The sequence below is a fragment of the Lissotriton helveticus genome, chromosome 2_1 (assembly GCF_964261635.1).
Source record: "Lissotriton helveticus chromosome 2_1, aLisHel1.1, whole genome shotgun sequence".
NCBI lineage: Eukaryota > Metazoa > Chordata > Amphibia > Caudata > Salamandridae > Lissotriton > Lissotriton helveticus.
In genome coordinates, this window is record NC_136059.1 from 1,250,040,672 (window position 1) to 1,250,064,203 (window position 23,532).

The 23,532-nt window shown below is 45.9% G+C and overlaps 1 protein-coding gene across 2 annotated transcripts in view; it reads left to right on the forward strand.

The window, feature by feature from the left end:
- Positions 1 to 21,050, forward strand: part of ABCG2 (ATP binding cassette subfamily G member 2 (JR blood group)) — a 662,915-nt gene extending 641,865 nt beyond the window's left edge. For both annotated transcript variants that reach the window (XM_078676202.1, XM_078676203.1), the window contains 2 exons: positions 1,019 to 1,125; positions 20,299 to 21,050. In XM_078676202.1, the coding sequence (XP_078532328.1) occupies positions 1,019 to 1,125; positions 20,299 to 20,446 (255 nt within the window). In that variant the 3' untranslated portion in view covers positions 20,447 to 21,050. The remainder of the gene's footprint in view (positions 1 to 1,018; positions 1,126 to 20,298) is intronic.
- The last annotated feature ends 2,482 nt before the right edge of the window (positions 21,051 to 23,532 follow it).

Genomic DNA, 23,532 nt, shown 5'->3' on the forward strand with positions numbered 1-23,532 from the left:
ATGCATATATATATATGTATATGTATATATATATATATATATATATATATGTATATATATATATATATATATATATATATATATATATATATATACACACACACACACACAGCTAATACATATTTTATGATAAATGGACGTAATAACATTTCCAAATGTAAAAATAAATATATATTGTTTTCAATATTAAACTCATTTAAATTAATTCTGTACGTACCATTTTTTGTTTTTGCAAAGTTTTATTAACATATCATTAAAATATATATGTTGGCCTTCACTTGACTTTTATTTGCGTGTGGGACAATCACTACATGAATTAATTTACTTTGGAATTCTTTTATTTGTGTAATTAGTTGTAGAAGGTATTTGAAGTGATCTTTGTATTCTAGATGGAATTATTCCTCAATTACTATGCTTATTAGCACCATTACAAGACGAATGCCTATGCATCCGCACTCACATGCAAGCACGGATGGCCATCTTAGAGTGCTCTTTGTTATAATTGTTCATACGTTTAATGCTTCAAGATATGTATCATTTTGCTTTGTTTCAATAGTAAACTGATACCAAACTGTATTACAAATAAAAACTTTCCGCAAAGCCAATACGTATGAAGCTAATGCTAGAACTTTTGGCCTTGGCAACATCTGTTTTATAGTTAGAATTTGGCTCCTGAATTTACTTGCCTAAAAGTCAGCATCTCACGTTCACTTTTCGGGATCCCCTAGTTCTCTCTACTCCTGTAGAACCTTACATTCCTCTCTTACACAATTTCCTGACTATAACTGCACCGATACCATGACCCATTGAAGGGATTTGTAAAGCTGTCTTACTTAGATTTAGCATAATTTGGCCAGAATTCTTCAAGGATTGTTTTGCCTTCTCACCTATATAAATTGATGTCATGCTTTCTCTATCAATTGATCTCTGTAAATGTCCTATATAAATGTAACTATTTAATTAATTTAATAAACTCGAGTTATTCACGGAATACATTTGTTTTTTTTCTTTCTACAAGGCACTACAGGTTAATGAGTTTACTGGATTAGATTTTTGCCCCAACGTCTCAGTGGTTATGCGAAGCATCAATGAGAATTGCAGCGCTGCATCCAGTCCTTTGAATATGTGAGTGCACTTTTTCATTGTACTATATCAAGCATGTTATGTATTCAGTTTCCAAGTAACTAAGGGCCTCGTTACAAGGACAGTGAAAGGACATCAACCAAAAAAGACAGATGTCCCATCATACTAATTTGCATTCATCATACATCTAATACGCGCTTTGAGCAATGAAAATAGCCCTTGTTACCTGAACAACTATGCGTTAAAAGAATTAGGGCATAATTTAAAAGTTCACAGCCTGCCCACTGACCCAGAGCTGTGATCGAAGCAGTGCCTCTGACAAATCTAGATTTGTCTGCCACTTTTAAAAACATTATTCCCTCACACTGTCCCCACCTCAATGGCTGGAAATGTATTGGGCATTCTATGGTTGCACGTGTAAACAAATATAAATGTTTCTTTGATAGTGCGACAATTTGCCCACTAACAGGGGAAGCTTTTTAAGTCCGTTTTCCCAACAAAAGTGACACAAAAAAATACGTTTTTGGACACAAGATGTTTTCTCAAAGATCTTTTTCTTTGACTTACAATATGATATCAAGATGGATGGAAAGTAAGTACATTACAATATGTAGAATCCGAAATTATATAACGGTTTAAATATCGATGTATGCGAAGTCGCTTAGAGTTGCATTATAAGCTCCTTAATGTTGACGTTTTTTATTCTAATTGAGGATTAATCTCTATTCTTTATTCAGAAAGTGGATAATCTAACTGCTTTTCCCAAGCCTAGCATTACCCATTTTTCAGTTCAGTCTCTGACAGTGATGGTTATAGTTTGATTATTGACATTATTTGCTTCATGCATTCGTTTGATACCACGCACAGACCTTCAGATGAGGTCAGTCCATGAATAGCTGACAAGTTAGTGGGCCCAGGAATTTGGGGAGCTTTAACGATCAACTGCTTGTCAACATAAATAATACATAGAATGTGACACTGAGCAGAACTCTTGCATATCCATTCTTGACTGTGATCATTACCACAGATTCATTCCATAAAAGAAGGGAAACACACATGAAAACCTGGATATGATGGGTCAGTGGCATATGATAAAAGTAGTGCTAGAACTCTTTCCCCTGGGGGCGCCAGAGAGACCGGCAGCAAGATGGCTGCCGCTTAGCAAGGCTCCGCCAGCCATAGCATTAACCTGACCTTTACCCTAGGTGTAACAGTACTACCCTCCTGCATCGGAATCTACATCCATTGCAGGTCAGGTAGGCTCCCTCTGCCCCTATTCAGAGGCCCCAAGAGGAACGAGATTGGCCTTGCCAGCTGACTACAGCAGAAAGTCTAAGAGGCGCGGCTGATGCCCCGTGAAAGACGGCTGCCACGAGATGAGACCTGGAGTGTGACTGGCCTGGTGAGTGACTCCAGGCTTGGGGCTGCCGTCAAGCCTCCCTGCTGCCGATGTGAGACTGAGGGTTGGAGATAGCTGGAGTTACCACACAGTGGCGGCCTCTCTGTAGGAGCCTGGATAGCGTGAGTGCCCACCACAAGCTTGGGAGAACGTGAGGGGCGGCGTTGTGACCTGCCACAGAGAGAGGGAATTGTACTGGTTCCCCCTGCCATTCTCCTAGGCCTGGTGGTGATTATGTGGCTTGGACTGCCATATGCTGGTGTGAGTGCAGTCCTGGGATCTCTCATCCAGGCCCCGGAGGGATGCCAGTAGGACTATCTGGTATGAAATCACCCTTACCTTTCTTTCCCTCTACCCATCTCTGAACCCTTAAATCACCCTTACATCCCTATATCTCCTCCCACCCATAAACTCTAAAATCACCCATATCTCCCCATACCTCTACTCATCCCTGAACCTGTATGTTATTTAAAAAAAAACCATACCTGTGTGATAAAGACTGCGTGGCAAATGCTGTTTTCCCTCATGTAGTACACATTGCTGTCCCCTCTTAAAAACTCTCCTCCCTTCACCCTAGCAGCCCTCAATATTTTGAGCACCTTCAGCTCTTTTCTAACTTTTAGCTTTCATGCACATGTGCGGGACAAATATTGTTCTCACTGCTCCTTTCTGTCCGTTGTCCTCCTATCTCCAATCCATTGTTCTCTTATCTCTGTGATTGGTTCAATCCCACACTGTACTGTTGGGTACACCCTCCACTTGACTAAGCGTTTGCTGCCATAGTAATGCTCCCTCAAATCTTTGATTGTGACCATGAGTACTGATATAGGTAAGTGGGGTGTGTGTGTAAGCCTGGAATGTGTTTGCACACCCTCAGCCTCACTGATTTTGCTACAGTTGGAGCACTCCCTCAAATCCCCGATTGTGGCCCGAGTGCTGATGTGGGTGAGTGGGGTGTGTGCATAAGATAGAACCACTCCTTCACACTGTTCTGTTGCTTTCATTGGAGCACTCCCTCAAGCCCGAATTGTGGCATGAAGGCTGATATGGGTAAGTGAGATGTGTGCTTAAACCGGGACCTGTGTTGGACACCCTCTGCCAAATTTTATTGTTACTGTTATTGGAGCGCCTCTTTCAAACTCTGATTGTGAATCTATGTGCTGATATGAGTGAGTGGGGTGTTTGCATAATCCAGGACTTGCAATGGACACCCTCTGACTCGCTATACTTTTGCTGCCGTTGGAGTGCTCCCTTAGATTCCCTGATTAGGGCCTTAATTTTTAGGTCTTGCCTAGCGATGCAGCGCATGCGCTACTCACTTTGCGAGGCATGCAGTATACACTATAGGTGAGGGAAGCCCCACCCACTTTTTCATTGGCTTGTAACTTTGGCCTTTCTAAATGCTGCCTTGTGATTGGTTTAAGGGCTGCTACAGCCTCCTTATGGCAGCCATGTCTCCTTCCATGGCTATTGGCCCCTTTACTGCATATTTCCGGAGCACTACTTTGTGTCCTGCCACCCCTCCCGCTGTCCGTGCCTTCTCTCCCGCCCCCTCCCACTCCTATTGTTCGTGCCTTAACTACGCCCACCCGCACTCCCTTTTGCAATTCAAGAGGTCTCGCATAAATGCTCTTGCATTGCAAATGCTTGTTTTTCATCCTATCCGAATCCGATAAATAATCCGGCATAGTTACGGGGTTGCGTGCCCCATGGCCATACTGTACGCCCCTTGGCAGCGTGACCACGGGCACCGTATGGGCGTTGCCTCACTCGATTCTCAGCAGCATGAGACACTGCACCAAGCTGGTCCCATCTGTACCACCCCGAACAGCAGCTTTATCTTTCCCATAAAACTGCAAAGCCCCTGACAAAGGAGTCAATCTCTCGACTGCCTTTGTGTCTCCCCCTCGCTCTCCGCACTCTTTGCAGCGGGACAGGAAAAGAGACAGCAGCTGATCCATCAACGTCAGCCGCACACGTCATGTCAGCACTTTTGGGCAGCATGGCGGAGACGTGGCGATCGGCGTCTTCCCCCGTGCACACGCTGCAGCACTGAGGGCCCTCCAGACAGGCAGCTGGCCCCCGTAGTGCCTCTGACCGGGGCCTGCTTGATAAATGACTCTCCGCATCTTGCAGAATCCACAGAGAAGCCACGGGGATAAACAGAGGTTCAAGCTGTTTCCTTTCTAGGCCTGCGGAGGGGCTTTGTGTGTATTTAAGTAGGGGGAGGTTCGTGAGGGGAGGGCAGGGAGAGAAGTTGGGGTAACTTAGCTGTAAAATGTAAATTAAACCAATTCTGCCGCTGACATTTATATTGCTCGTTTCTCTGCCCCTCGACTTTTCCTCAACTCTCTAAAACTCACCAATCAGGAGGGTTTAATTAGATGAAAACGATTAAGAAGTTCATAGTTGTCCCAAATAAGCGGCCAAAAAATATGCACTTCAAAAATCCTTGAGGTGAGGTGACACTGAAGGTTTTAGACTAAAACGTCTCTGAGCTCCACCCTTGTAGGAGTAAAATATGTATTTTAGGCGTTGTTTTATTTTGTATACGTGAAGCCACGGTTGGTAGCTTAGTGAACCACTGCATCTGTTACAGGGCTCTGTGTTTGACCCCAGGGTCACAGGTTACATCCCCAGTGAGTCCACTGAGCCTGTCCGCCTTTTCTCCTTCTGAGGGTGTTCTGTTTTTTATGTTCAACTCATTGCAGTCATATGATGCATTGTGCTGTGAAAGAGTCAATCAGTGATATAAGGGTATTTGGGATTTGATTGTCTTTGCACCACATCTGCTGCCCTTTCATTGCCTGACGCGTGAGTGACAAGGGAAGAGGTGTGGCGCTGCGGCCTGGGTGGCTGCCTCCGGGACCAGGGAGATCATAGTTCGATCCCCGACGGCAGATCAGCCCAGTGGCCCCCAGCGCCTTGACACACTCGGGTAATTGTTTACGCTTTGCAAATACTGGACATTTACATTTGCATTTACCCTGCTCAGCCCAACAGGCCTTTCAGATGTGATTCTAGCACATAGTCTGAATGTGACCCAGCGCTACCAGACGTCTGTCATGTGTAGTGTTTAACACTTATACAGCTCCACTGACATTTTACAGGGAATTCTGGTTGTGAATGAGTATTGCTGACTCCTGTCAGCCTATCAGTGGTGATGCATGGTGCTAACATGTGATGGACTCCGCTTCACCTCCACCTGTCCTTTAGAGATGATCCTGACAGGCGCTCGGTGCTCAGAAGTTGCTTCATGCCATGCAGCACTTCCAGCAAGTCCGAATACTCTGCCTTCTGGAAGTTGTAGTCTTGCTGTCTTTGCTACATAAGTATGCACTCCCTTGATTCTACATGAGAGGTGCTGTTTGCAAAGAAGCCAAAACAGACTGCAGGTCCCACACTTGACATGCTGTTTCCATGCAGCTACATGCAGACCAGCTGCTTGCCAGCTTCAGGGGCAGGCAGACATGTAGAAAAATACACAGTATATTAGTAACACAAAGCAGGCTATTATTGTCTAAGTCAATGCACAGATTTTTATAATTATGCATAAATTAATATTTAGAGCCTTGCACTTCCGCTGCTTCATTCATGAAACAATAAGATTCCTTCTCAGTACCTGGGAAATAAACACCCCCTGGAGGGGTCAGACTCATGTCTCTGAGAGCTGGTTCTCAAAGGTTGAAAGAATATAGAATTTCAAAGAGCACTATGCTTTGCATATTAATGTGCTCATCACTTGGGTCCAGTAAAGAGGTCATTCCAGGTAGACAATCATTAATCTTCTTGACTTAGCGAAGGGGATGGGACAATCTCGAAGGCTTGAATTCAATGCAGTAATTATGTACATTCATGGGATTTATTCATGATCGGGAGCAGACATCCTCCTGCATGAGGTGATGACGGGATGCAGGTCTGGGCCATGGAGGGTCTGAAGTAAACAAAGTTCACTTCTCCAGATGTGTGTATGGCTTGACCAGCCTGCAGTGCTCTATCATGTCATGTATTAGTAGCCAACATAAATGGAGTATTTGTACTTAGGTCAACTCATATTTAAACCATTAATAGGAACGACACATCTGCCAATAAATATAAAATAAAACTTAAGTATATAGCTCGTTTAAATGAGTCTGCATGATTTGCCAAAATATACATATTTTATATTTTGCAATTTGCTCTGAAAAAAAGTTAATGATAAAAAGTTGCTGTATGGTTAATGAAAAACGTACTCTGGGACCCTCATATTGCTGGGCCGGCAAAAAGGATGTGAGGCACAGAAGGGTGGATCCTTAAGGGGCAGAGCCAATGATAGCCAGACTACAATCTGTTGGTACATATGAGTCCATTTTTCTTGATCGGCCATTAAAGAAATTTTCAACAAGGATAACTGTGTAGTAAACATGTTCTAGCTTACTTTAGGGGTCTCATAGTCTCTAATTGCTGAAAGCTTGGTGAATAAGCTACCTGCCGCAGAGATCTTTGTTTCTCCAGTTTTAAGATATAGTACTGGTAACATAGCTCAGGTGGCTATTGTATTTGCTGCAGAGATAAATTTGTAATCTGCTGATTACAAGTTTGAAGCAACTCAAAGCAACTGCGTAACCTGCAGGACACATGTTGCTGTTCTAGAAAGATTCCACAATGGGTTGATGTGTTTTGTTGGCGAGACCCTTGTGCCACCTGAAGGACTCTATTTAAATTAGTGGTACATGAATTCAGCGAAGTATGCGGTCACTAAATGTATTTGCTTGCAAGCTGAATGCTCGCAATTTAAAAGTCAGCCTTTCATTCTTCTAAGGTTGTTGTAATGTTCTAACACTTTCAGTAGTATTTAACATCGATCAATAAGTGCACAATAAAAAAAAAATCACTTTGTGTATTGTTCCATGTGATGGTCACCATTAGTGTAATTACACTGAGAAAAACAAAAAAGCAATGCTGATGGATGTAATATTGTTCTTTTGCTCACTCTGCCACTCTGGACAGAAATCAACCATATGCAAGTCAGCCTTGTCGTGCTTCAATAGGATCAGTCCAGCCTAGCCAAGCTGCCTGGCCATGTCATGTCTGAATGGCAACACAAGCAACATCTTACTGGTTTTACCCTGGGTGGGCTTCGTCAATAAGCTGGAGTACATGTCCACTGGCACAGAGAGGTATCAGACCCATGTATTAGGTACTTTGTGGATTTATATAGCACTGCGTATCACCTGTGAGGATATCAAGGCGCTGTCTATGAACACGGGGAAATTAAGTGATTTGCCCAGAATCACAGGATGTTGCACCAGTGCTGAGAATTGAACCCGGAACACCAGGTCCCGAGTCGAAAAGCTCTGGCCGCTGCACCACATCCTCTCGCCTTTATTGGCGTTTCCATAGCACTTCGGCCATTGCAGTGAGAGAAACAAAAAAGTGATGGGTGGAAAATTGATGGGTAGAATGCTTAAATTAATCACAGCAACTGCTCGTTATTCTGGCAGCATTTCTATTTTTTCCCCATTGTGCCACTCCAGACTTTAAATCCATAGACCTCAATAAGTGCTGTACATTACAGAAACATGGCTATTTCTATATGGGTGCCCCACATTCATCCTGACCACAATGCTGTTGACATCATGGCCATTAATGTGAAATGTTGTACTTCAGAGCATTTTGAATTGATTGTGTAGCACTTTGCTGCCTATTTGGCTTGCCTTGTGCTGTATAAATACTCTGACTAACTAAATAAATTAATAGAAGTACAGGTAATGTAATCTGAAAAGGAATGTTGTTTTTCACTGCTATCTTAAACACAGGAAAATATATTTACTGCCGCTCATTGTTCTAGTATAATTTCACGCATGTTCTTGAGCTTTCCTTTGGATATCCTTTTATGTTGCAGTTTACCCCAGGACCATCATGAAAGTTACATCACACAGAGTCTCCCCTGGGGTGCAAGCCTGGTATATGTGACTTTGGGCTGCTAATCCCCCGTCCCATAGCAGACGCCATTCTCTGTGCCTCTTATTAGGTCGAGCATTCGAGACCTCTTGTATATACATTAGTATATTCTTATATATATATGTACTTTGTGGGCTCTGGAGATCAGCCCTAGGACTTGTCTGCTTCCGCTTAGGGACTTTATTTCTGTTCAACTGCCTCTATTTAACTGTCTTGATAGAAAACTATCAGTAGAGGTCAGTAAAATACCAGAATTTCTTTATGTTGAGGGACTTCCTTTTTAAAAAATTTCTGGCAACTTCCTCTATTTAACTTTCTTGATAGAAAACGACCAGCAGAAGTCAGTAAAATACCAGAATCACTTAAGCATTCTCTAGATTCCAGTCCATAGAAATTGTCTTCCATGAGCACTCATAGACAATATTTTTTTCAAATCTTGTATATTCAATGATGTGACCACCAAAGGCCATGATTTTATATTAAAAACAGAGCTTTGGACTATACCCTTTCCCGCTGAAAAGCAATATTTCTCTCCATGTGTTCTCATACCTGGCATGTCACGCAGTTTGGTGCTTACTTTCCCACCATGTTGAAGAATAGTAGATGTTTCAGTGCCCAGGCTAATGTGCTGCATAGCTAAATACATATAACGTCCCAAAGGCGAGACCGATTGCATTGCAAATGCTTGTTTTTCATTGGGGAAACTCTTGGTTCAGCGCTGACTCATGAATTTCAAGATGGCCGAAAAATAAAATGTTCAGCCCTATTCCAGCCATGTATCCATTATGCAGAAAAATTCAAAATGTGATTGACAGAAGATACTCAAGCGTTTAAATAGCACATATACACAAATGTTTTCACCCTTTAAATCCTGCTAAGCACCTTTTTTAAACGGACTATCTCAAAAACTACCGAACTGATTTACACCAAAATAAAATAAGCATGTTTTATGAATGGTAAGTGTGCCTGAACTATTCCTCATTGGTGGTGATGGTCGCTGCAGATGCACACTGCTGATCTGGGATGGCATCTTTGGGTGTATTTTGTTAAATCCTAACAAAAAAATTTGAAAGATACCCACAGTGCGTGACCACGCATAAAAATTAATCTTGAGATGGTTATAACATGTTTTTGGATGGACGTCCAATGCTAAACAGCTAAAGGACCACGCAGTGTCCAGAAATACCAGACATATTTTGCCACTTTAACCGTAACCTTTTCTTTTTCAGTCTTTCATGGGGGAAATCCTCTTCCGTTTCTGTCCTGGCATAGGTTGCACTTTGTTATGAAAATAATCTACACTACATTCTACAGACTTTTTACGGGTGTGTGAAGAACAACATGCACACCAGGCACAATTAATTGTAGGACACATTCATGCTGCAATGCAGACATGTTATGACCTGCGGACGTGCAAGAAACTACATTTTTATTATTTTGATTAGGCGCTTTCATTCTGGTGGAATTACACACACACTCACACAAACACACGGGCACACCCCATCCCACACACACACGAAAATAATGCACCCAATAATCAGCTGGTTATAACCATCTTCATCCTTTGGCCGTAGTTTTGTCACTCACATTTTTCTTCTAGCACCACAAAATGCCACATAGGGTCAGCCCTCTTCAGCCACTGGTTTCCCTTATGTAGACTTTCCACAGAAAAATGTGTTCTACTCTGTGCCAACGACTACTGGCTCAGTGTGTGTATTTTTTATGTTTTAAATCGGTTTATTGAAAATATATAACAGACAACGAAAACTAAACAGGTTGAAGTCCTATATCCCTGTCCAAGAACATCAGAATAAGACCACAATCCATTTTAAATAGCACAGTGCTTCTGTAAAAACGTTTAAGACAGAGCGCATCCCATTCATCACCCCCCCCAGGTCATCAACTTAAAGACAAACTGAAATGAGAAAGGAGTAGTGTGTTACCATCCCTTCACAGACTATCCTGATAGACTCCTCATCTCAGAAAAAGTCCAAGCAAAGCACTCAGTAATCCAAGAATTATATGGGGCTCTACCGCTGTCACAGCGATTGAATGGCAAGTGTCAGGCTATGTTTGGTGCCCCTATGCACGCGCACTGTCCTCTAATCGTTGGAATATTCTGGTCCCTAGACCAAAGGGGGGCATCTACAATTTTAAAACAGATAGGGGGAAAACAAACACTCATCAGGGAGGGGGGAAAGAGAGGATGAGCTGAAATTATTTTGGCGTTGGGGGAAACAGGTGCCTCGTAAGAGGGAGAGAGGTGAAGCTTCTTCTCTCAAGGTGACAGCACTGCCAGCAGTTCGTCCGGACCCCCTTCTCTGTCTTCTCGGCTTCGTTAAACCTTGCCCTGACGCTTTGTGCCGGCTGATTTTGATGCTCTTGGTGCTGGTCAGGCGCAGGGTTGCTATGTGTTGGGGCCGTCGGCCTGCCCCTGCGGTTACGAGTTGGTTGGAGGATGCCTCCCGCTGTCAGACGCTCCTTTCTGAATTTTGGGGCCTGTTGCCTGCTAGATTTCGACCTGTCGTTATTTGGGGCCCCCTAGTCGCCTATCTCCTTTCCCGCTCCTCTCCTAGCGGAGCTGCCTCCCCTGCGCTCCCCGCCGGCCCTGTGCCCGCGGAGATGGCCAGTGCGTGACCCCCTTTCTGCTCCTCCCCAGTGCCTTTGCTGTCGATGGGTCCCTCTTGACATTGCCTCTCCCGCGCTCCCTGCTGGCCTTTGGCCCGAGGCAGCCGGCCGGTGCTGGTCTGTGCCGAGCTCCTTACTGTTTTCTTCCCGGTTGTCCCTGCGCTTCTGGCCCCCCGCACTGCCAGGATATTGTTTCAAGATTTTATTGCTGACATTTTGCCGCTCACTGTACTTGATATGACTATCATGGAATGTACCTTGCTACTCTGCGTCTTAGCACAGAACTTCTATCCTGTATTGTACTGTTGTGTTGTAACTTCCTTAATAAAAACTTGGGAAAAACAAAAAAGTTGACAGCATTGCAGATTCCGGCTGCCGACCCCTAAAGTAAGGTTCTAGAGGGTTGTCGAATAATTGCAAAGCTCTTAATCGAGGGGGGACCAGATGGGAATATTCAATCTTGGAGAAATAGTGTATAAGCGGCTGCCAGGTGCAGGTGAATTTAGCATCCTTGTGGATGCTACGGGCAGTAAGTAGTTCAAGGACTAAGACATGCCATAAGCAGGGAAACCATGTGGCTACAGGGGGAGGGTGTGGTTTCTTCTAGAATAAGGCTATGGACTCCCTAGCAGCTCCTAATGTGTAAAATCAGGTGCCAGTCCATGTACGTTGCCAGTCCATCTACGTCATAGCAGTCAATGTCAAGGGCCTAATGCCCAATAAGGTAACTGTCGGAGAGGAAGGAATAGGAAAGCCTACTACATCCTTGATATGGGTAAGAATCTCTTTCCAAAACATTGTGAGGCTCGGGCAACCGTACCTTATATGAATAAAGTCCCCTCTGTCACCTTGGTATCTCCAGTTCGTCGGGGGGAAGTTTGGAAACATTTGTTGTAGTCGGGTGGGGTGAAGTACCATCGCATCTTGAGTTTATATGCCGATTCGCGTTGCAGAGTGCTATGCTATACCTTCAGGATGGTCCCGCCACAATCGGTCCCAGCTCTCTGGGGATATGTCATTACCTAACTTCGAAGCCCATCGTGTCTGATATGTATGGGGAGTGGGTAGATGCGAGTGCTGTAAGACAGTGTAAGTGTGGGACATCAGACCCTTCGACCCCCCAAATTTGCGAACTAGGGATTCAAAAGCAGTGAGTTGTCTAGTAGCTCCTTGGGTGTAAGCCTGGGAGATTAGCCGGTGGCGCATCCGATAATATTGCAGCCAAGCCCCCTCCATAAGGTGAAAAGCTTGCCTAGATTGTTCAAAGGTAGGAGTTTGTCGCCTTGGACAGATCCTGAATGACCCGACATTCACCATCTGACCACGCACTAAATGTTTGAGATTGCATTGCAGGGGGGAACATGGGATTGTGAACTATAGGAGTGTAAGGGGAGGGTAATGTAGTCAGACCCCGAGAGACCGCTAATTTATCCCATATCTCTAGGACTGTTTTCCTGGGGGTGGCTATGTATGCACTACGGGGACAGGCCCCGCAAGGGAGCCGAGCCAGGTCCCACAAGGGTCTACAGGATACTGCTCGGTCCATATGGAACCAATGTTTTTCACTCTTGCAAACTACCCTCTCCGATATGTACCGGAGATGGCAGGCCCTCTAGTACTCCAAAAGGTTAGGAGATGCCAGTCCGCCCCGGTCTTGCAGTAGCATCAGAATCTTATTAGAGAAGCGCGGCCGGAATTTTCCCCATATAAAATTGGTAAAATCAAGTTGAAGAGACAAGATATCAGAGTGCTGAATTGGAGTGGGAAGGGATTGAAATAAATATAAAATCTTAGGGAGAAGCGACATTTATATAGTGTTAATACGTCCTAACCATGCAAGGGAAGGCCTCTCCACCTACGCAATTCTTCCGGAATGGCACCTCTATATTTAGGCCAGTTAGCTGAGGTCCAGGATGAAAGCGAGGGAGTCAAGTCTAATCCCAAATATCGTATTGACTTGTCAGACCTCTGTAACAGGATCAGGTCTTGCAAATCCTGGACCTCCAAGGCTGGAAGAGTAAGATTAAGGGCATGAGATTTGGCGAGATTAATCTGAAATCCCGACACATCCTCAAACAAACGCTGGAGCGTAGCTAACTCTAGAAGGGAAGTAGCCGGGGAGGAGAGGGAGAGGAGGAGGTTGTCTGCTAAGAGGGAGATTTTATGGTCATAGACCACCATAGGAATACCCTGAATTGTCTGGTCGCATCAGATGGCGATGGCCAGGGGTTCCACTACCAAGGCAAACAATAAAGGGGATAGCGGGCAGCACTGCCTGGTGCCGCGGTAGATCGGAATGGGAGCAGTGAGACGTCCGTTAAGGCGAATGAGAGTGGTGGATCGCGCATAGGGCGCCGTCAATCTAGAAACCATGACGGGGCCCAACCCCACTTCCCGTAGGACCTCTTTAAGGAATTGTCAATCCACCCGATCAAAGGCTTTCCCAGCCTCAAGGGACACCAAGCAAGCAGGTATATTCCTATATCATGCTTTTTCCACAAGATGCGCTATCCGGCGAATGTTGTCTGCCCCCTGGCGATGATGGATAAACCCTACCTGGTCAGTGTTCATGAGACCCGGAAGATGAAGCTCCAGAAGATTCCCCAGGATTTTCTTATAAATCTTGGCATCAGTGTTTAAAAGGGCAATGGGGCGGTAGGAGGAAGGCAGGGAGTGGTCCTTTCCTGGTTTCGGGGCAAGTACTATCTCCGCTTCAGACATTGTTGGGGTATGGCCCGAGATGTCCGTGAAACTATTGAAAAGATGCAGCATGTGATCGCGAAGCTGGGAATAAAAAACCTGGTAGAAGGTTACTTGAAGACCGTCGGGGCCCGGAGTCTTACCCATTGGAAGCTGTTTCTGGTCCTTCGCAATTTCTTTGTGTGTTTTTAGGGATCTTCCATCAGTCTCACATGATGAGAGTCAATTGAACCTAAACTCGTACAAGACGGAGGTACTCATCCTCGGATCCACCCCCTCAGCCTGGGACGACTCCTGGTGGCCGACCACACTGGGAACAGCACCGACACCCACCGACCATGCACGCAACCTAGGATTCATCCTCGACTCCTCCCTCTCCATGTCTAAACAGGTCAACGCCGTCTCCTCCTCCTGCTACAACACCCTCCGCATGCTTCGCAGAATCTACAAGTGGATCCTGACCGAAACAAGAAGAATGGTGACACGGGCCCTCGTCAGCAGCAGACTGGACTACGGCAACACACTCTACGCAGGAATCCCAGCCAAACACCTACAATGACTACAACGCATCCAAAATGCCTCCGCCCGACTGATCGTCAACGTCCCCTGCCGCAGCCACATCACCCCCCACCTGAGAGACCTACACTGGCTCCCTGTCGACAAGAGGATCACCTTCAAGCTCCTCACCCACGCACACAAAGCACTCCACAACACCGGACCAGCCTACCTGAACAACAGACTCTGCTTCCACACCCGCCAGCTCCGCTCTGCCAGCCTCGCCGCTGTCCCTCGCATCCAACGAACGACCTCGGGCGGCAGATCCTTCTCCTACCTCGCCGCCAAGACCTGGAACACCCTCCCTACCTACCTACGGCAGACCCAAGACCTACTCGCCTTCAGAAGACTCCTCAAGACCTGGCTCTTTGAGCAGTGCCGGCACCCCCCCTGCCCCCCCTTAGCTCCTTGAGACCCTCACGTGTAGTTAGCGCGCTTTACAAGTACTCTGATTGATTGATAGAGTCCCAAGAGCAAGAGTCAAAAAAATCAGTGTCTGCCTCAAAAGTGCAGGGTGTATCTGCATAAAGTTCCCTATAAAAATTTGATAGTACCAAACATTTATCAGACTCCGAAATAGCCCATGTACCACCCGGACGTATAAGTTTGGCGACATGTGATCTCGTGGTTCAAGGTCGAAGGCATCACACTAAGCATGCCCCAACCTTGTCCCCAGTGTAGAATTTCTGTTTAAGGGCAAGCAGGAGTCTCTCCGCCTTATTAGTGCGTTGTAAACGCAGTTGACCTCATAGATCAGCGAGTAGCCGTTTATTGCGGAGAGATGGTCTTAAGTGATCTTTTCGTTCTAAGGCTTTAATGTCCATGGAAAGAGAGGTCTCCAGTAATCGGGAATCACAGGTTCTAGCTATAGATATAGATGAAATAAGACCACAGTTGGTGGCCTTAAAAGTTTCACACTGGATGGCCTCGGAGGTGTCAGTAAGGTCGATTGCGACAAAAAAGGCCTCAATCTTCCTTCGAACATCCGCCACATCAACAGCTTCCCGGAGGAGCTGAGGAGGCAATTTCCATCTAGGTAGGGACTCTCTGAGGGTTGGGTTTGTAAAGATATCGAGACATGCTCATGATCAGATAAGGAGATATCAGATATCTCCGCGCCGACTAGTGCATGGAATAGAGGGAGAGAGAGAAAGTAATAATCAATACGAGAATATGACTGGTGTGCGTGAGACAAAAAAAGAGTAGTCCTTGGAGTCAGGGTGCAAATGTCTCCATGTGTCAACTAAACCTAAGTTCGTAATAGTGTTTTTTAGCGTTGCAGACATAGCCCCATCGCTTTGATACGCTTGTGCCGTGCGATCCCATTCTGGGTTCCATACCAAATTAAAGTCCCCCCCAAGTATAATCGGCATCGTGCAAGAGATCGCCATGGTGTAGGTGTAAAAATGCATCCTAATTTTGATTGGGGGCATATAGGTTTACGAGGGTCAGAGACAGCCAACCCCAAGACATTTGGACTTTTAAAAAAAGTAGGATATTTGGGGTGGGACATAAGGCGAGTGTCAGAGGACAGCAAATGAGTCTCTTGCAGGAAGAGGACATCAGGGTCTTGTTGGACTAAATATCTCCAGGTTGTATGTCTCTTATTGGGGGAGTTGAGCCCCTTAACATTTAGTGAAAGAAACTGAATAGGGTTGGTCATACTAAGTCCAAAAAGGTGGTTCGCCCGCAACAGCCCTTACATCAACACTATGGGTGTATAAACTCCCCTCCCTGAGCCCCATAACAAAGCTATGTGGCTGGAAGCCCATCACAAGCTATTGAACGGGCAGAGTACCTCCCTGCAATCCCTCAAGAACCAAGATTGAATTCCCCCAGACCCCATCTCTCCAGCAGCAGCGGATCCAGGAGAGGGGAACAAAGGAATAGGGTAGAAAGAAAGGCAAAAAACACACCAACAAATGGCCAACTGGGCCATGCAATGTCAGAGTCTACCAGGAACAGCCCAACATCCATAAGAAGGGCCATTCAGGAGAAGTCACTCTTTAGAGGGACTCTGAGGAAGGGTGGGTGGCAGTTGCAAAGAAGTTTGTGGGTCCCCTCTTCCATCGGCCTGTGGCAAGACAAAGTAAACGAAAGAGTCACCCTCCACCAGGTCATCTCCAAGGGGGTCCACGCCAAGACTAATTATAGTAGTGTCTAAAGGCTCACCCCCATAGTGAGTGAGTTCCGGGGGTTAAATGTGCGCTCTTGCAATAGATCAGCTCTCGTTGGGGCACAAGTGAGGCTGGGGCAGTTGTATCCAAAGTTTACGTCAAATGCTCACATTTGAACGCAAAGATAAGCTGCAAAAAGCGTAAGAGATTGGATGCTCCCAGGACGTTTTAGTCCTTATGGTCCGGTGAGCGAGACTGCAGAGAAAAATCACTCAGGGAGTGAATGTGACTGATGATTTCCTGTTTGCACTGTCAAGATTCCTGCAGGCATCGCTTGTACTTAGGCAGCATAACAGTAGACCATTCCGGACGTAGGGGTACACCCGGGCGCCCTCGAGGAGACGGTAGATCATCCCCCTCAGATTCCGGCGGTAGCTGTAAGAGCAGTTTTGCTTCTCTCAGTGAACGAAGAGTGCCTCGTTTACCCTCCCAGGTAAACATCAGGGCGAATGCGTGGCCCCACTGATATTTGATATTGAGATCTCTGAGCTTGTCTGTGACCGATTTGTAGTTTTTCCTCCTTCGGAGCTTAGCCGGCGCTAAGTCATGAAAGATCAGGAGTGAGAGACCATTGAACGAAAGAGACTTGACTCTGAACCTTTTTCAGAATCGCTTCTTTGTTGGTAAAGAAGTGAACCCGTGTAAGTATGTCTGGGATGAAGTCGGGCTGATTGCGAGGGCCTGAGACAAGATGGGCTCTATCAAGCATAGGGGGAGAGGCTTCTTCATTCTCTCTAATGGCCTGCAGGAGATCTGCAGTGTAAGCCGTGATGTCCTTTCCTTCCGCTCCCAAGGGGACTCCCTTGATTCGCAGGTTGTTTCGCCTACAGTGGTTTTCGAGATCCTCCTGCTTCAGCTGTAGAGCTATGTTTTGATCCGCCATTTTCCTCCATAGAATTTCGTGGTCTTCTGATCTAGCGTCCATGGTGCGCTCAAGGTCATCTATCCTTCCACCGATCTCCGTGACCCCCCGTCGAATGTCCTGCAACCCAGCTTTGAAATCTTGCTTAAGGGATCCAATTTCATCTTTAATTTCTTGGAGAAATGACGCCATGAAAGCCAGAGTAATTGGCACTTCCGAGCTGGCCTTTTCTGGTGCAGTAAGTAAAAGAAAAGGGGCTTCCTGTATCTGTGCATTGGTTTTGGACCATAGGGACGTTACCGTGTTGTCTCGGGAGGAAGCAGTATCGGAGTCTTTGTTGGCTTTATTTTTAGGAGGCATGGCGAAATAGATAACTGTGTCAGCGTCCCAGGCAGTCAAGATGGGTCGTCCCCCAGGTTTTGATGAGCTGTCGGTGAGTAGCACAACAGGGTCTATTTTATCTCTAAGTACAAAGTTCGACCCCAACAGCAGGCCAGGAGAATGGCAGGGGAGTTTGGATGCGACCACCAACCCAGCAGTTCCCAGCCAGGCCTCGCTTAAGGGGAGTTATCCTATCCCCGGCAAGACTATCCACTCTGTGGTGCCTCAGGACAGTTCAGCAGCAGTCATCCAGTCCCCCTGGAGCACTGCCTCAATACCAGTTTGCGTAGCTATCCCCTGTACTTGCAGCTTGCTCAGTGGGTCTGTAAGAACCAGGTGGGGTCGGTTAGAGGACCAACATTCACATTGCTCTCAACCAGAACTCTGGACAAGATCTGTTGGGGGCCAAACTCAAAACGTAGCACTCCGCAAATGGGCTCAGCAACGGCAGATCATTCAGAGCTTCCCCCCCCCCCCCCCACCACCACCAGCTCTCACAGCGAGTCTCAGGATCGAAAAGGCTAGTGGAAGGCCCCCCCCCTGTCCACAGAGCTCTTACCGATCTACTTCCCAGTCCAGCAGGGCCCCCAGCTCCAGCCAGGGCGTGAGTACGGAGCACAGCACCCAAGCAGCGGGGAGGGAGACTGGCTCAAATCCAAACCCTACGAGGAGCGGCTCCAGAGGAGAGAGAGACAGTGACATAGGTGGTGATGGTTTGTTGCAGGGAGCCGATCCATCCATGTCTCTCCTCCCCGGTAAAGGCAGCACAAGGCGCAGGCGTTCGTCAGCTCTCCCTGCACCAGAACTCCGAGGGTGTGTAGTCTACCCCGCCGCAAGGGTGTCACAGATTCAGCATGCAGCGATACAGTGGAGTATTAGTCACAGACTTCGGGAGAGTCAGGTCCCCTCCAGTATGCAGGACCTATCCCGTGGGCCTCACCGTCTCAGCTGCCACAACCGCCATTCCTATGGCTGCACCCATGAATCACACCGCAGCAGTGCTTCTGCTGAAAGATGGCAGCGGCAGGTCATGTCGCAGGTAGATCACGGAGGACAAGGCCCCCAATTACAGTGGGGCCACTCCTTCAGTCCCAAAAGCACCTCCAGAGAAGGCACACATCACAGTTCACTGCGCCAGTGCCCCGGGGGACTGCAGCTACCCCTCTCGGCCTCAGCGTGACCAGCCCAGGGTGTAGTATTACGGAACTCCAGGGAGGCTGCAAATCACAGCTCCGCTCCCTGGTGTCTCAAGTGTTCCACAGCAGATGGAGTCCAGCACACGGGTTCCTCCGCTGCACTGCCCAGGCAGCCGCGACCTCCAGGCCAAGAGCCGCTGCCCGACGAAATCGCCACAACAGCGCCCTCCTCCCAAGATGGCGGTGGAGAGGTTCGCCGGAGAGGGGTTGTGCGATTCTGAGCCCCCGAGCACAGCGGGGTGTCTTCTCCAGGGCCTGGAGTGCCTATGCCCTCTCCTCCGCCAAGCGAGTTATCTAGCGGACCCGGTGGCTGGATTAACAGCTTTAACAGGACGCGGTGGAGCGGAGACCCAGCTTTATACATCTCACTCCATTCGCGTTTTGCCACGACCCTTGTGTATTTTTTTTATGTAATTTTTTGTAATCACTTTTGCTTTATTGTTTTCTTTTTAATTTTGGCGAGGGTTTGGTTGGTTCCCCAGGACTGCTAAAAGGCTGCTCGTGTTACTTCATATGCTCACATCACGTTCATAATTCTTTATGTTGGCTGTAAACAAAATGTTGTTTACTTTTTATTTATTTGTTTTATTTTTTTGCCAAAGGCCCGGCTGCTCCTCCAGTACTGCTATCAGGTCATTTACATCTCTTAATAAGTGCTCATCACTTGCTTAACTCATTACTTTTTTCCTAAGAAGGAAATGCGAATTATATTCCTGAGTGTGAATGGGTCTGCATACATGGCCGACTATTTTTGAATGGTTTATATTTTGATAAAAATCAGATTGTCCCATGGATGGATTTTGGACATTTTTATTACAAAAAGCCATTCGGATTTTGGACATTTTTATTACAAAAAGCCATTCAAAAGGGTCGCCACATGCACAACCAACGATTTTCAACTGGGTTTTGGAAGAAACGTTTACAAAAAAAATTTGTTAACAAAACAAGCATTGGCAAAGTCAAACAAAGTCGACTGCCTACACCAGACCTATTGGCTCTGCCAAAGTTTCTTGACTTTGGCCAAGCTATACATGAATAGTATTAAGAGTGTATTAAATGGAAAAATCCCCTAACTAGATTCATATACGTGAAAAAAATAACAGCACGTGATTTGTCAACACGTAGCGCGTCATTTCAGTCAGCACGTGTTTTAACATGCCAATATGCTGCTTGTTTGCAAATAATTGACGTCTGCTAGTTTCTACAGCTTAATAAGCACTTAACATGCAGTGATTTATTTTCTTAACCCTCTGCTTGATCCGTATGTTAAATGCGATTTAAATGTGATAACGTACACCAGCGTGCCATATTTAAACAGTGCGCCACGAAGCGGAAATGGGTTGTTAACGCGCTTGTTTCTCTGTTGACTTCCAGATGCACCGGAGAAGATTACTTAAATCAGCAGGGCATTGACTACAGTTCATGGGGTCTGTGGCAGAACCACCTGGCCTTGGCATGCATGACACTGATATTTCTCACCATTGCATATCTGAAGCTGCTCTTCATGAAGAAGTTAACTTAAGGCCAAGCACCGGACATGTTGTATTGCAGCCTTTTGAAAGGGCTGAGCGTGTTTGTCAATGTAGGCTGTATGCCAAGTGTGTTAGAAGTTTCTGCCTTACACCCAATATCCGTTTTGTTGCCTCATTATGTTAATTGCCAAATCTGTGAAAATTAACAGAAAGAGTGAGTACTCTCTTGATTTAAGAGTTTAAATCTCAGGGCACATTGCTATATGTGACTATGCAGCCTTATTTATATAAATAAATGCCTTAATCATTTTTTGTAATTAAACCTCTCCTTGCACTTGACACCTTGTATCAGTAGTTTGGAATAACATGTGTTTTATAATGTTAAAGGCTAACAAAGCGCACCTCAAACCCCCTTGCTGACCATTAAGATGGTGCTTTTCACTAACCAAGAACTTTGTGAAAATTGACTAATTTGAGATCTATTTTGTACTCGACCAGGATACTGGGAACTAAATAAAAAAGGATAGGGTCCGTGAGTTGTAGATACTGAATGAAGTGATATTTAATTTATATACAGTTTTTTGTAACATTATCATTTCAGATGTATGAGCTGTACAAAAGTTTAAGTTGAATATTAAAAAAGTACATTCCTGATTTGTGTCCTGAGTGTGTCTACATTTGGCGGATTTTTGCCATGAGCCCGCCGGAATGTTGTGTTTCATTTGAATTTTGCTATGATTCACAGGTGGATTAGTAGGAACAAATGTGGCGCCACAGCATTCATGTTTTGAGTTTTTAGCCTGGGTATCAATTTTTCAGATTCTGGATTGACGCGTAATATTGCCCCAAGGGCTGTCGAGTAAGCTGTCAGGGAAAATCAAGGGCTATTTGGGATGGAGGAGGGGGCCCGATCCATCTTACATGATTGTCTTGCCTCACCCTCTTCTTACCCTGCCCCAGTCAGATAGGTGACTCTTTTGCTACACACTAGAGCTTTCATCCAGCGCTAACTGGAACCTCTGCTTTTTTCTGTGTTAGGTTTCAGAAAATGATTCTAGGAACCCTAAAAAAGTTGTGTTATTTCCACCAGCACTTTTCCTTTCATTGTCACTCCACTGTTGTTGTGTCAGTATTGTGCCTGACCATTGGTCACGTTTTCCTTCCCAGACAAGGTTTTTAGGCTCAAAGGTGGACCTTCATAATGATTTCTTGATTTAGCTCCTGGAAGCCCTGTGGGCCATTTCTAGGCCATTTCTGTAAGTTGTAGGGTATTGCAGCTTTTACGTCTAGCTGCCTTAATTCTTTATTTGGCTATCAGAGTTTGCAGGGCAGCGGGTCATTAAAGGAGTCATCCAGTGAAGAGAAAAAAGCAGTTCTCTTTCCCCAGTCCTACATCACTAATAATCACAAAAAAGCATTCTAGAATGTTCCATTGTTTGAAAATGTCTGCTGGGATTTTGAGACACATTGTGACACCAATTACCCCTTTGATCTTCCCCTGATCTTGAGTTCACTGGAGAAGATAAAACAGGCAGTATCCCTCCACAGTCACTGACGATCAGGAGATTTTTTCCAGTTGCGAGCCTGATATCTAAGGGTGCATGAGGCCTCCTAAAGGGGTGTCTAAGAACAAAGTGGGGATGCCTGAAAGCTTAATGACGCTCTCTGAATGTCAGCTTATTTTGTTTGGTGGAGAGCATTGTGAGCCGGTTGAGTGTGTGACGAGTCTTTTGAGGAACTGCTGTGGATCTTTGAGGGCTGGCTGGGGGAGTATAAGGAGTAGCTGGATCCATCCCATCTGAAGACATGGAGAGGGTCTCAAATGGATCCTGAAGGTATCTGAGGGTCTCAAGTGGATCCTGGAGGTATCTGGTCATTTGATGACCGAGGGGAGTTTTTAAGGACCAGCAGAGACTGAGTGCAGTTTGATGGCATTTGAGAGCAAGCTTACACTTCTGAGTGGTAGATGGAGTGTGTGAAATGTTCACCAAGGGTCTCTGAGAGCAGGTCTGGATTGTTTAATTTCATCTGATGGTTTCTGAAGTCAACCTGAGGGACAGCTGGGTGTTTGTAAGGGTAAATGGAAGGGCCAGACTAGTGGCTTATTTGTGGTCTCTGAGGGTCGCTCATGTCTTTTTGACTGAGGGTAGGGATGTCTGGAGGCCGAATGAACGTGCCCCCGCGCTGGCTGAGAATCTCTGAGGTCCTGGTGAAGATTTCTCAAGGCAGGCTGAGTGTCACTGTACACCATCTGCTAGGACCTTATGACGACCATATGACTAGTTGGGGTGTCTTAAGGTGTTACTGGCTCAGGTATCTAATGACCAACTGCACTTTTCTGACTCTTGACGGAGCCTTAAAGTCTCTGATAGTTTACTGGGGCTCTCTAAGGACCAGTTCCAGGAGTTTGAGGGTGCACTGGGAGTGTCTGAAAGCAGACCACATTTTCTATGACCTTTCTGATGGCCTCTGTGTGCCTGCTAGAAAGCCTGAAGTCCTGCCAGGAATCTGCAATGACTAGGTATGGAAGGGCCAGGTGATGGATGTCTTGATAGAAAAGCTCTGCAGCCCTGCCAAGTGCCACTTATCAGGCGTTAGACTAACTCATTTCAATATGGTTCTCCTCATCACCGCACTGAAATGCATTGTCATGCATATGATGCATGCCAAATTATGTGTCTGCTAAAATGCTGCCTAAAGCTGAGTAGTGTGGCAGCTATCAGTGCGTCACCCGTGACCTGCATGCGCTGCTGGTGCAGGCTTGGTGCGCTCACAGTTGAGCTACGGGCCACTGGCAGGCAGCTCACTGCTCTGCTACAATGTATCTTGATTCCCACAGCGTCACTGCTAGATAGTCCGGTTGTAATAAATCTGGACGCATGCAATTACAACACAGTCTTTACATCGCATATACCATTACATTGCATATTTTTACAACGCATGCCATTACAATGCATTTTCAAAAACTACCATTACAACGCATTCCATTACAACGCATACCATTACAACGCATAATACTTTTAGGGCAAAAGTAGAGTAAGTGTTGGTTAGTGTAAGGGTAAATATAACTATTCCCAGTCCAGTGTGTGCAACAGTAGGGAAATTGTTGGATAGTGTAGGGGTAAAAATGACTATT